This window comes from Salvelinus alpinus, chromosome 5 (genome assembly GCF_045679555.1).
Source record: "Salvelinus alpinus chromosome 5, SLU_Salpinus.1, whole genome shotgun sequence".
NCBI classification, from domain to species: domain Eukaryota; kingdom Metazoa; phylum Chordata; class Actinopteri; order Salmoniformes; family Salmonidae; genus Salvelinus; species Salvelinus alpinus.
The window spans coordinates 56469870-56484489 of NC_092090.1; the positions used below are offsets into that span (position 1 = coordinate 56469870).

At 41.1% G+C, this 14620-nt stretch overlaps 1 protein-coding gene across 3 annotated transcripts in view; it reads right to left on the minus strand.

Annotated features, from left to right (window-relative positions):
- Positions 1–444: 444 nt before the first annotated feature.
- LOC139576358 (SEC14-like protein 2) overlaps positions 445–14620 on the minus strand; it is a 47362-nt gene continuing 33186 nt past the window's right edge. For all 3 annotated transcript variants that reach the window (XM_071402378.1, XM_071402377.1, XM_071402379.1), the window contains 3 exons: positions 6810–6949; positions 3263–3432; positions 445–2301 (listed from right to left, as the gene is read on the minus strand). In XM_071402378.1, the coding sequence (XP_071258479.1) occupies positions 2117–2301; positions 3263–3432; positions 6810–6949 (495 nt within the window). In that variant the 3' untranslated portion in view covers positions 445–2116. The remainder of the gene's footprint in view (positions 2302–3262; positions 3433–6809; positions 6950–14620) is intronic.

Genomic DNA, 14620 nt, shown 5'->3' on the forward strand with positions numbered 1-14620 from the left:
AATTTTAAGTGAAATAATCTGTCTGTAAACAATTGTTGGAAAAATTACTTGTGTCATGCACAAAGTACATGTCCTAACCGACTTGTCAAAACTATAGTTTGTTAACAAGAAATTTGTGGAGTGGTTGAAAAACGAGTTTTAATGGCTCCAACCTAAGTGTATGTAAACTTCCGACTTCAACAGAATATGTTCCTAATAAAATAAATGCTTAGAAAACTAACTGTCAGACAATAGATACAACTACTGGAGAAAGACACAGACATACCTTTACTTTTGTAGACTACGGTACTGTCAGGGCTCTAAAGTGCGATCATTTTGTACCAGACTGTACATCCAAGTACTTGCTTAGTTAGTATACTGTATATTCAGTCCCCAGGCTTAATTGTTACCACATCTGCATACAGGTTAGACAGAGAAAGAGAGACGGCTAGTGGACGAGATTCATTCAAGTTGATTCAAACATGTATATTATTTTCCCAATAGATTGATACAGCTCAGATTTGATTCTGTTACATTAAATATGCACTGACTACATGAATTCTACAAAAATAAATTACATGTTTCCAATTTTAACTAAAGAAAAGATTGACAAATGTTCACAAAAAGATAACAATTTAAACGTTTTGGAGTGGGTACTGTTCCCCCTACTCATTACTAAAATACATAAAGGTAACATAAATTATCTATTGAACAGTAAGCACAAACCAACGTCAAATAAGGCTATAATAGCTAGCTACATTCCATGATTTTCAATGTGCAAAATACTTTATCAAGATGCTGGCAGAAGACGACTTCAATCATTTCAATCAATATGAAGTACAGTTTACAGATTACATATAATAGAGCGATTTGAGTGTTTCAACTGCCCATAAGGGCCAGTTCGTTTAGTGCTGCACATTCTTTAAACACACTGACGTATTTAAGGCAAGCATTTACACCAGGGCATGTATGTCTCTCGTTGTTACATATAGATATACATGAAAAGGTTTGCAAAATTCCGGTAATTTGCCCAAAATTCCTAGGTTTTCTAGATTTCTCAGTTGGAGGATTCCCGGAATCAGGAGGGAATAAGCAGGAAATACAGACCCCTAATTTTGGGAAAGTTACTGGAATTTTGCAAATTGCAACCCTATACAGGAACAAACTGCTGCTGAAGGTTACACAACAACATGGAATGTCATTCTACTGCAATAATGCTTAATGATACAGATTTTGGACAGTGGATATTAGCATTCTCAAAGATTTCTTGCCTTTCATGTTCTAACATTTAAAAGACAAAATATAGATTTGTTTTCCCTGAAAATAAAACTACCGGTATGTCAACATATTCATTTGAACAGAACTGTGTTGATTTTGAAAAGAAAAGGCATACTCAAAATGGCCTAATTTTGTCTTGAATCATAAATCATGACAGAAAGAAGAGAGAAAGAGTGAGAGCGAGAGGGTACATCTCAAAAGTATTTCCTTATTCCTTGCCTTTTGAGAAGAAGGTGAGGAATCAAGGTCATGAGCAATCAAGGAAAAACCTTGAAATTGACCCAGTGCTTGAGAGAGAGAAAGAGAGGGTGATGCCCATAATGCGTTGTTGCCACGGAAAAGAGATTCTACATGAACAGATGGTTATATGGAGGAGTGTTGACGAAATAAATATCTCCTGAGGTCTTGCTGCTCTGCTCTCAGCATTGCAAAATAATACACCATGGTCCCTCAATGACATTCAGATATACTATACTTCCTGGTCTTTAAAATAAAATAGATTTTTAAAAGCCATACACTTATTGTAAAAAGTAAACAAGTTATTTCAGTCTGTGTTTTAATACATCTCCTCTACTCCAGGGACCCTGAGTTGTGGACTTGTTTCTATTCATTGTACGTTCTAGCTCTGGTCCAAGGCATTACGTGTGGCTTGCAGATGTAGAAGTCTCAGCATCAGCAAGCCGCATGTAATGCACTGGACCAGAGCTACATACCTTCATTCGTGAGCAGCACAATGGCCCATTGTCAGATGAAGTACCTCAGTACTGATCATTGGAGTCTGTTTCAGTGGTTTCAGGTCTGACTTCACTGACCATGGCCGAGGCTGAGACTAGCTCTAGCTCAGTAACGTCTGTCACAATTAGCTGCTGGCCCCAGATTCTGATCCACTCTGGTTATTCGGAGACTGCGATTGGTTGCTGGCCTCCACTTGTGAGCCGGCCCGTTTTTTCGGAGACTGAGATTGGCCTGGGAGCAGGACCTCGACGGTGAAGCTGATGCGTTTGGACTGGAAAATACTGTAGGTGTTGTCGAACCGCAGCACATCTGAAGAAGAAAGAAAACAACATGGATGTCGACTAAGTCAAGTCCTACACCTTTACTCCGGCCCTTGTCCTCTTTGTGTGCTTATATGCAAGTCCTGGTTCTTATTTGCCCAGTTTCTAGACCTGAGTGGAACCTGGGTCTAGTTTTAAACATGCACCCACCTTGCTAGTTATTTGCTGACCGTTCCTATGCTTGTTTGGTGACACTTTTCCCACGACCGAGCTTACATCCACAATCGGTAGACAGTTCTGATTAGGAAGTTGTCGTTTGCGTCGCTGAGCAGTGCCCAAGTAAGAATTCAATATAATTGATATCTGATACCCCCCTCCAAATCAAGATCAAACATGGATTCCATGTTGTGTTCTCACTTTTCACGCACACGTCTGTGTTTCACACCTTTTTGTCTAGCTAATCAGCCTTGGAGACACGAAGCAGACAAGAAGTAGAATAGAGTGTATGCGCACAAACATTGGTTTTGATTTGGAGGTGGGGTGGTAGCATCTAACAATTGGTTTAAATTATTTTCTGGGCACCGCTAGTTGATGCAAACAACGCATTCTTTATCAGAACGATCCACTGACCACGGATATACCCTCGGAAGTAGGAAAAGCGTCACCCAACAGGCAAAGACACAGGTCTGTAAAGTAGTCACACGGTGGGCTAGTGTTATACTGGTAGGCCGAGATCCAATCTCTGTCTAGTACCACTGCACTAGGTTCTTATGTGGCCCTACCCAAGTCTTCATGTGTCACTGTACCCCTGTTCTAGCCCACTGTAGGGCTTTTCACACTACTGAGACTAATCAAACCAAGCTTTAAAGTTGCTGGAACCATGAAAAAAAGGCAATGTGAAAAGAAAATACCCAAGCCAGCACAGTTTGGTTTGGAATGGCACGATAGTGTGAAAGGGGTATAAGTTTAGAAATCGCTTATGTGTCTCTGTCTAGTTGTCCTATACTCACAGACCCCAGGCTCGCTGCAGGTGAGAGAGCCGTCTTCGGGCACCAGGTGTGCGTTGTATCTCTGGCTGGGAACCACCTCCTGCATCTGCCCTGCATTCTGCCTCTCTCCTATTTTCCCCTTCATAAACACCCCAAAGCCGATGTCTGCCCCATCACTAGAAAACTGCCACCTGCATGGGGGGAGATATTATATTACATTATATAATTATATAACCCGACACACCCGCATAGAATTGTTCCGAGAGCCGATCCGTGACCCACCAAATAACATTCATTTATTTAATAGTTTTTATGACTCCAGTCATAGGCTATTATTCCCCTCCCTGCATGAATTAATATCTTGTATCTAATATCTTATCAGCATGTCTAATCAACATTTAGATAAAAGGAAACTATGCCATGAAACCATGCCAGAACGACATAATACAATCTTTTACAATGAGATGTGGCACATTGACAACTAAAATTGCTCTGACAAAGGGTCTTCTAATTAGCCTTCTTACCTAATGAAAGCCTATAGCCGACATAATAAAACAAGACCTTCACATTAAATATTGTTTAGATAATAAAACTGTTTAATTGAAAAGCAATAAAACAATTCCCAGAATCGAATATAGGATGCAAAACTACATTTATTTAGTAGGCTATAACCTAGGCCTGCTCAAACTTTAACAGAGCACCGGTTTAAACTTGATATGGCCAGCGTTATGGTCTAAATCAGGGGTTCTTAAACTTTTTCAGCCTGGGACCCAAATGAGAAATTCTGTGTTTTCCTGGGACCCAAGCGTAGAAAAATATACAACTATACATAAATATTGGTATATTTCATTGCCCTTATGCCTAAAACAAATGCAATATAGACAAAAAACAAATAACAATGAAATTAAATATCCATATAAATATATATTAATGTTTATTTTCCCCCGTTAAAAACACTGTTACTGTCACGGCCGTGAAAAGAAGAGGACCAAGGTGCAGCGTGGTAAGCGTACATTTTCTTTTATTAATAAAAATGACGCTGAACAAAAACTATAAACACTACCAAAACAAACCGTGAAGCTAAAGGCTATGTGCCCTAAACAAAGTCAACTTCCCACAAAGACAGGTGGAAAAAAGGGCTACCTAAGTAAGGTTCTCGATCAGAGACAACGATTGACAGCTGCCTCTGATTGAGAACCACACCCGGCCAAACACAAAGAAATAGAAAACATAGAAATAAAAAAACTAGAATGCCCACCCTAGTCACACCCTGGCCTAACCAAAATAGAGAATAAAAGCCTCTCTATGGCCAGGGCGTGACAGTTACATATCTGTCTAGGTTGAAACTGTTGCTGTTAAAATACAATAAATCATTTTCATTCTGAACTGGAATAAACTGATTAATCACATCACACAAATGAATAACAGAACACACACACATGCTTTTGATAATGCAACCCTAAGTATCAGTACAGCTGAAAAATGATCAGGCCTACTGTACATCTTGCTGTAGAAATTATTGTTGAAAGAAAGTTTAGGTTGGAACTGTTGCTGTTACAATACAATACATATTTTTTATTTTGAAATGGAATAAAGTGATTGATCACATCACACAGATGTAGACCAGAAAACACACACACACACAGTCCTATTGAGAGCATGTCTATTCTGGGCTCTGTTCTTGACAGTGCAATACTGAGGTCATGCTCAGCCTTGAAACTGTTTCTGTACTTGTTGTTTAAGTATGTCAGAGTTGAGAAACCTGACTCGCATAGGTATGTGCCAAACTGGACCAGAACATCTACTGCTTTCTCAGTCAGGCAGGAGACAGCTGTGTTTGCCTCAAAAAGCATATTGCTTCAATCAGTTTACTCCAGTTAAGAATCAAAAATATTATTGTATTATAACAGCAACAGTTCCAACCTAGACCAGTTTTCAACAATCATTTCTACAGTAAGATGTACAGTAGGCCTGATCATTTTTCATCTTCATTTGTACTGTTACTAGGGTTGCACTATCAGTAGCTAGCTTGCTTTGGCGAATGATAGCTATTAGCTGTGTACAAGGCCAGGGGATTGTTTGAAAGAGAAACTCACATCTACTATTATGAGAGTTAGTTAGTACTCCCTTATTTCTGCTTATCACCTGTTATAAAATGACAACAATGCCTTGCTAGCTGACTTACTTTTCCACTGTCGAAAGCACTGTTTCCTGAAGCATGCTGCCCTGTTCTGAAAGAACTCTCTGGGTTTACCTTCATGCTGTGGATGTTTGGTCAGGACGTGTCGTTTCATTACTAAGCACTTCCCCGCACAAAACACATTGTGGGCGCTCCTCGTTATACGTTTATATGAAAGAGAAACTCATCGCTGTATATGCGTTTCATGACAATTGAGCTGTCAGAACTTGTAGCTAGCATGAATCCATTTGATGACAGCGGTGAGTGATGGCGAGTGGGAATGACAAGTCAGTGGCAGACAGCGCATCATCTGCTGCTGAACGACAGCGCTGCATCGCCTGTGTAGCAGAGTATTCTTCAAGAAAACTGCAGGAAAAAATCAGGTAAACCGCGAAGCACACGGGCATCTCCCTTTCACACTAACGCAGCTGCCCAAACTGAGCAGAGACCACTGCTAAGCAGAGAGCGCACATGGCCAAATCAATTCCAGTAACTAATGATTCTTTAAGGAATACCTAGGATAGGATAAAGTAATCCTTCTAACTTCTAACCCCCCCCCCCCCCCCCTTAAAAGAGTTAGATGCACTATTGTAAAGTGGTTGTTCCACTGGATATCATAAGGTGAATGCACCAATTTGTAAGTCGCTCTGGATAAGAGCGTCTGCTAAATGACTTAAATGTAATGTAAATGTAATGAAATAATTATACATTTACTCTGACACATCGCGACTAATACTTTAAGAAAGGCTGCACATGAATGCCTGGAGTAACGTAATAGTTAACTGATAATAAACTCAATTAGCCTATCGTGAACAAATACCCGTAAACTAATAGCTACGTTGGCCATTTTCACATGAGCTACGCTAGCCAAGAAAAGTACACTTGGCAAAGTATTCTCGTGTGGGGGACGAAACATAAATTTCAGCACCACACAAATAATGGACAGTTCCCTGATCCACAGCGTGTGTGGCTGGTAGCTTATATGTCTGCCTCATCGCTCACAGAATGGAATTCGCAACACAATGCAAAACAACAAGTCCTGGGTTTGTAAACCATTTTTTAGATTGATTTAAAATGTTTCGACCCGGAATATAATTGTTCTGAATCACGAGCCGACCCTTGGGTTGAAAGAACGTTTTCATTTCACCCACCAGCTGACATTTCTGCGGGTCAACCACTGGAAACCGTGGGTATCGGACTCGATGCAGGGCTACCCTGCACTAGAGTTAAGCAGGGTAATAAAGAGATAACGAGATAGAGAGGAAAATAAAGGTGGGGGAAGGTAAGGGAGGCCGAGATAGAACAGGACAGGTAGTGGAGTTAGAGAGGTAAGACAGAGAAAGAGGGATAGAAAGAAAGAAATAGCGGTAGTAATATCGGTCCACTCACCTGAGCACACAGCCAGGGAAGAGGATCTCATATTCTAGCTGCTGTGAGGAGCCACGGCTGACTGTTAGACACTGTTCATAGTCCACCTTCACTGACTCACGAACATAGTAGGACGTAGGCACTGTCCCAGCATAGTGGATCTTGAATACACACATATATAGACAGAGTAAGAGGATGGATGTTGTGGGGTTACAGTGGCTTGTGAAAGTATTCACCCCCCTTGGCATCTTTCCTATTTTGTTGCCTTACAACCTGGAATTAGAATGGATTTTTTTGGGGGGGGTTGTATCATTTGATTTACACAACATGCCTACCACTTTCAAGATGCAAAATATTTTTTATTGTGAATCAAACAAGAAAACTGAAAACTTGAGCGTGCATAACTATTCACCCCCCCAAAGTCAATACTTTGTAGAGCCACCTTTTGCAGCAATTACAGCTGTAATTCTCTGGGTATGTCTCTATAAGCTTGGTACAACTAGCCACTGGGATATCTGCCCATTCTTCAAGGCAAAACTGCTCCAGCTCCTTCAATTTGGATGGGTTCTGCTGGTGTACAGCAATCTTTAAGTCATACCACAGATACTCAATTGGATTGAGGTCTGGGCTTTGACTAGGCCATTCCAATAGATTTAAATGTTTCCCCTTAAACCACTCGAGTGTTGCTTTAGCAGTATGCTTAGGGTTAGGAAGGTGAACCTCCGTCCCAGTCTCAAATCTCTGGAAGACTGAAACAGGTTTCCCTTAAGAATTTCCCTGTATTTAGCGCCATTCATCATTCCTTCAATTCTGACCAGTAGTTACCTAGTCCCTGCTGATTGAAAACATCCCCACAGCATGATGCTGCCACCACCATGCTTCACTGTGAGGATGGTGTTCTCGGGGTGATGAGAGGTGATGGGTTTGCGCCAGACATAGTGTTTTCCTGGATGGCCAAAAAGCTCAATTTTTGTCTCATCTGAGCAGAGTACCTTCTTCCATATGTTTGGGGAGTCTCCCACGTGCCTTTTTAAGCAATGGATCTTTTTCTGGCCACTCTTCCGTAAAGCCCAGCTCTTAGTGGTCCTATGGACAGATACTCCAATCTCCATTGTGGAGCTTTGCAGCTCCTTCAGGGTTATCGTTGGTCTCTTTGTTGCCTCTCTGATTAATGCCCTCCTTGCCTGGCCCGTGAGTTTTGGTGGGCAGCCCTCTCTTGGCAGGTTTGTTGTGGTGCCATATTCTTTCCATTTTTTAATAATGGATTTAATGGTGCTCTGTGGGATGTTCAAAGTTTCTGATATTTTTTATAACCCAATCCTGATCTGTACTTATCCACAACTTTGTCCCTGACCTGTTTGGAGAACTCCTTGGTCTTCATGGTGCTGCTTGCTTGGTGGTGCGCCTTGCTTAGTGGTGTTGCAGACTCTGGGGCCTTTCAGAACAGGTGTATATATATACTGAGATCATGTGACACTTAAATAAAGTCCACATGTGTGCAATCTAACTAATTATGTGACTTCTGAAGGTAATTGGTTGCACCAGATATTATTTAGGGGCTTCATAGCAAAGGGGGTAAATACATATGCACGCACCACTTTTCCATTACATTTTTCTTTTTTTGAAACAAGTAATTTCTTTTCATTTCACATCACCAATTTGAACTATTTTGTGCATGTCCATTACATGAAATCCAAATAAAAATCTATTTAAATTACAGGTTGTAATTCAACAAAATAGGAAAACCACCAAGGGGGATGAATACTTTTGCATGGCACTGTAGCTGATAAAAATGCTATGAAAGTCAGCAGGAAATTTTTTAGGGAAGAACTTACGAGGAAATAAAAAAGAAAGCTTTACTTTCTACAACTATGAATCTGCTGCGGTTACATGTTTTCTCATAGGCTTCTGAGCTTCACATACTTTCAGTTGAGAAATAAAAGTCCAGAGTATCAGCCTCAGAGTTTAATTTTGTAATTTATTTGCATAATAACAAGACCAACAATTTTCTTTAGACCACCTTACTGGCTAATGATCTCATCTTCCTAAACAGTCTGAGCCCTCAGCTCAAGCAAACCAAGGATTTGAGAAATACTGACTGACCAAACACAGACGGAAGTTAAAAATGCTGGTTGCAGCAGTAATTGAGTAATTGAGAACCACCGGGGGGCAATAAGGGGTGATGTATTCCATATGTGAGTGAAGGGAGAGAAAGATGGGATGGTTCACCTCAACCATAAGCAGAGGGCAATTAGCATTGGTCCACAGTCAAATCACACAAAACCATTCATTACATGTCTAGGATAACACAGCAAGCCATGGGAAATGTTGAGCTGAGCACAGGTGCAGACACAAACAGGACCTTGATCCAAATGCATTTGTGGCACTGTCAATGGTAAAGGTGTTAAAAATTATCTTTAAAACTTGACTGACTGTTGCATAATCTGCCTGTAGTGTACACACAGACCCAGTCTGATCTCACTCTACAGCAAATAAGCTATAAATGTCGGATGAAACAGATAACTTTTTAATGTAATATCTACATAGGCGTACAGAGGCCCATTTTCAGCAACCATCACTCCTGTGTTCCAATGGCACGTTGTGTTAGCTAATCCAAGTTTATCGTTTTAAAAGGCTAATTGATCATTAGAAAACCCTTTTGCAATTATGTTAGCCCAGCTGAAAACTGTTGTTCTAATTAAAGAAGCAATAAAATTGGCCTTCTTTAGACAAGTTGTGTATCTGGAGCATCAGTATTTGTAGGTTCAATTACAGGCTCAAAATGGCCAAAAACAAAGAACTTTCTTCTGAAGCTCGTCAGTCTTTTCTTGTTCGGAAAAATTAAGGTTATTCCTCTAGCGCCTCTTCAACCTCAGGAGGCTGAAGAATTTGGCTTGTCACCCAAAACCCTGACAAACTTTTACAGATACACAATCGAGAGCATCCTGTCGGGCCGTATCACAGCTTGTACGGCAACTGCACCGCCCTCAACCGCAAGGCTCTCCAGAGGGTGCTGCGGTCAGCACAACGCATCACCGGGGGCAAACTACCTGCCCTCCATGACACCCGATGTCACAGGAAGGCCATAAAGATCATCAAGGACAACAACCACCCAAGCCACTGCATGTTCACAACACTACCATCCAGAAGGCGAGGTCAGTACCGAGAGACTGAAAAACAGCTTCTATCTCAAGGCCATCAGACTGCTAAACAGCAATTACTAACTCAGAGAGGCTGCTGCCTACATTGAGACCCAATAACTGGCCACTTTAATAAATAGATCACTAGTCACTTTAAACAATGGCACTTTAAATAATGCCACTAATGTTTACATATCTTACATTACTCATATCACATGTATATACTGTATTTTATACCTTCTACTGCACCTTGCCTATGCCGCTCGGCCATCGCTCATCCATATACTTACAGTTGAAGTCGGAAGTTTACATACACCTTAGCCAAATACATTTAAACTCAGTTTTTCCACAATTCCTGACATTAAATCCTAGTAAAATTCCCTGTCTTAGGTCAGTTAGGATCACAACTATATTTTAAGAATGTGACATGTCAGAATAAAGAATTATATATTTCAGCTTTTATTTCAGCATCACATTCCTGTGGGTCAGAACTTTAAATACACTCAATTAGTATTTGGTAACATTGCCAAAAAAAAATTAAACTTGGGTCAAACGTTTCGGGTAGCCTTCCACAAGCTTCCCACAATAAGTTGGGTGAATTTTGTCCCATTCCTCCTGACACAGCTGGTGTAATGGAGTCAGTTGTGTAGGCCTCCTTGCTCGCACACGCTTTTTCAGTTCTGCCCACACATTTTCTATAGGATTGAGGTCAGGGCTTTGTGATGGCTACTCCAATACCTTGACTTTGTTGTCCTTAAGGCATTTTGCCACAACTTAGAAGGTATGCTTGTGGTCATTGTCCATTTGGAGACTCATTTGCGACCAAGCTTTAACTTCCTGACTGATGTCTTGAGATGTTGCTTCAATATATCCACATAATTTTCCCTTCCTCATGATGCCATCTATTTTGTGAAATGCACCAGTCCCTCCTGCAGCAAAGCACCCCCACAACATGATGCTGCCACCCTCGTGCTTCACAGTTGGGATGGTGTTCTTTGGCTTGCAAGCCTCCCCCTTTTTCCACCAAACATAACAACGGTCATTATGGCCAAACAGTTTCATCAGACCAGAGGACATTTCTCCAAAAAGTACGATCTTTGTCCCCATGTGCAGTTGACAACTGTAGTCTGGCTTTTTTTATGGCGTTTTGGAGCAGTGGCTTCTTCCTTGCTGAGCAGCCTTTCAGGTTCTGTCGATATAGAACTCGTTTTACTGTGGATGTAGATACTTTTGTACCTGTTTCCTCCAGCATCTTCACAAGGTCCTTTGCTGTTGTTCTGGGATTGATTTGCACTTTTCGCACCAAAGTACATTCATCTCTAGAAGACAGAACGTGTCTCCTTCCTGAGCGGTATGACGTCTGCGTGGTCCCATGGTGTTTATTCTTGCGTACTACTGTTTGGAAATTGCTCCCAAGGATGAACCAGACTTGTGGAGGTTTACAATTTTTGTTCTGAGGTCTTGGCTCATTTCTTTTGATTTTCCCATGATGTCAAGCAAAGAGGCACTGGGTTTGAAGGTAGGCCTTGAAATACATCCACAGGTACACCTCCAATTGACTCAAATGATGTCAGAAGCTTCTAAAGCCATGACATAATTTTCTGGAATTTTCCAAGCTGTTTAAAGGCACAGTCAACTTAGTGTTTGTAAAGTTCTGACCCACTGGAATTGTGATACAGTGAATTATAAGTGAAATAACCTGTCTGTAAACAATTGTTGGAAAAATTACTTGTGTCATGCACAAAGTAGATGTCCTAACCGACTTGCCAAAACTATGGTTTGTTAACAAGAAATTTGTGGAGTGGTTGACAAACGAGTTTTAAATGACTCAAACCTAAGTGTATGTAAACTTCTGACTTCAACTGTATACAATGAGTGTACAAAACATAAGGAACACCATCCAAATATTGAGTTTTGCCCACAGAACAGCATCAATTCATTGGGGCATGTACTGGCGAATGTTGACTCCAATGCTTCCCACAGTTGTGTCAAGTTGGCTGGGTGTCCTTTAGGTGGTGGACCACACACACAGGAAACTGTTGAGAGTTAAAAACCCAGCAGCATTGTAGTTCTTGACAAATCGACACTGGCACCTACTACCATACCCCATTCAAAAGGGACCTAAATCTTTTGTCTTGCCCATTCACCCTCTGAATGGAACACAATTCATTGCTCAATTGTCTCAAGGCTTGAAAATCCTTCTTTAACCCATCTCCTCCCCTTCATCTACACTGATTGAAATGGATTTAACAAGTGACATCAATATGGGATCATAACCTTCACCTGGATTCACCTGGTCAGTCTATGTCACAGAAAGATCAGGTGTTCCTAATGTTTTGTACACTCAGTGTATATTTAAAGTTTTTTCACAGACTGTATTTAACACCAAGGATTTGTTTTACAATGAAATTGGCCCCAACTCCCAACTGTTCACCGTGTACCCTAAATCAGGTATACGCATTCTTTCATATGATGTGGGAGTGCCCTGCAGTTAAATGCTTCTGGCAAAAAAGTTACTTTTTTGAATATTTACATTCATGCACTTCAAAAATTAATTTTTAAGTGCATGAATGTAAATATTCAATGCTTTCCATCTACTACATTACTTAACGGTGATAGCTCCTTGAATCTCTTAATCAATCAGAGATGATTACTGCTGGCAGGTGCCACTGCCGCGAAAAAGTTGTTGGCTCATAGATGGCTATCGCCTCACTCTCTCCCAATTCACCAGTGGATACAGTTACTATTAGAAGTTAAAACATTAGAAATATCAACAGGGAGAATGAATGGTGCTAGTCAAGGAACAATTGAGTCCTGGACAAATATACTTGACTCTGTAAAGAATAACCTAAGCTAAAGCCCAACATATAGAAATTAACAATCTATAAAGCCCAACAAATACACACATACAAATATACACACTACATGACCAAAAGTACGTGGACACCTGCTTGTCAAACATCTCATTCCAAAATCATGGGCATTAATATGGAGTTGGTCCTCCCTTTGCTGCTATAACAGCCTCCACTCTTCTGGGAAGGCCTTCCACTAGATGTTGGAACATTGTGGCAGGGATTTGCTTCAATTCAGCCACAAGAGCATAAGTGATGTCGGGCACTGATGTTGGGCGATTAGGCCTGGCTCGCAATTCATCCCAAAGGTGTTTAATGGAGTTGAGGTCAGGGCTCTTTGCAGGCCCGGCAAGTTCTTCCACACCGATCTCGACAAACCATTTCTGTATGGACCTCACTTCGTGCACGGGGAGCATTGTCATGCTGAAAAAGGAAAGGGCCTTCCCCAAACTGATGGCAAAAAGTTATAAGCACAGACTTGTCTAGAATGTCATTGTATGCTGTAGCGTAAACATTTCCCTTAACTGGAACAAAGGGGCCTAGCCCGAATCATGAAAAACAGCCCCAGACCATTATTCCTCCTCCACCAAACTTTACAGTTGGCACTATGCATTCGGGCAGGTAGCGTTCTCCTGGCATCTGCCAAACCCAGATTGTCCGTTGGACTGCCAGATGGTGAAGTGTGATTCATCACTCCAGAAAATGAGTTTCCACTGCTCCAGAGTCCAATGGGGACGAGCTATACACCACTCTAGCCGTCGCTTGGCATTGCGCATGGTGATCTTAGGCTTATGTGCGGCTGCTCGGCCATAGATACCCATTTCCTGAAGCTCCCGACGAACAGTTATTGCGCTGACATTGCTTCCAGAGGCAGTTTGGAACTTGGTAGTGAGTGTTGCAACCGAGTTAATATTGTGAGTAATTGTTCGTAGAGTTAAAGAAACAATTGTAAAGTTTTTTTTTTTAAAGTTTGTTCATGAGCTTGGGCATTGTAGTGCGGTGGTTAAGCAAAATCATGGGGGGGAAGAGAGAGACCAGTCATGTACTGGAGTAAATGGTTGGGCTACCGAGAGGCACAGCGGTCTAAGACATTGCATCTCAGTGCAAGAGGTGTCATTACAGTCCTTGGTTCAAATTCAGGTTGTATCCCATAGGGTGGCGAACAATTGGCCTAGGGTCATCCGGGTTTGGCCGGGGTAAGCCGTCATTGTAAATAAGAATTTGTTCTTAACTGACTTGCCTAGTTAAAAAAATAAATAATTAGACTTGGCAAGAGGAATGCCGCCGTGTCTGAGTGCAGTACAGGCGAGAGAACACTGCTTTGATTACAATGGGCCAAAAAAGTAGACCTGTCTCGATTTAGTGAATATTAATCTTAAAATAGTAGACATTAATGAGTGTGAAGCAAATAGTGAATATCCAATGGAGATTGGTTATAGTATATACAGTAAAGTTTGGGGTGGATTAAAACACAAGTGATTCAAAGAGTGGAGGACAGTAGCCTCTGTAAACAGAAATTATAATGTTTTGTCTGTAATTAAAACGTTGTGTTGCTGATTAAGATTTAGCATAGTGAAAACTAACGAAATGTAAATTTTCTCTTCAAGGAGAGGATAGGGTGTTCATATCTCTCCTTTTGAAATATTTCCTAGTCTGTTGTCTTGGGAGAGCAGTTAGTGAAATTATGCACTTCTATTAAGTATTAAGTTACCTGGATCCGGCCGTAAAAGGAGGTCCCGATTAAGTAAGGCCTGGCCATTTGACCACCAGAGGGCATCTTTGAGAAGCATTTGATAGCCTTCAATAGCGGCTGTACTAGAGAATTTGAAACCTTTTTTTT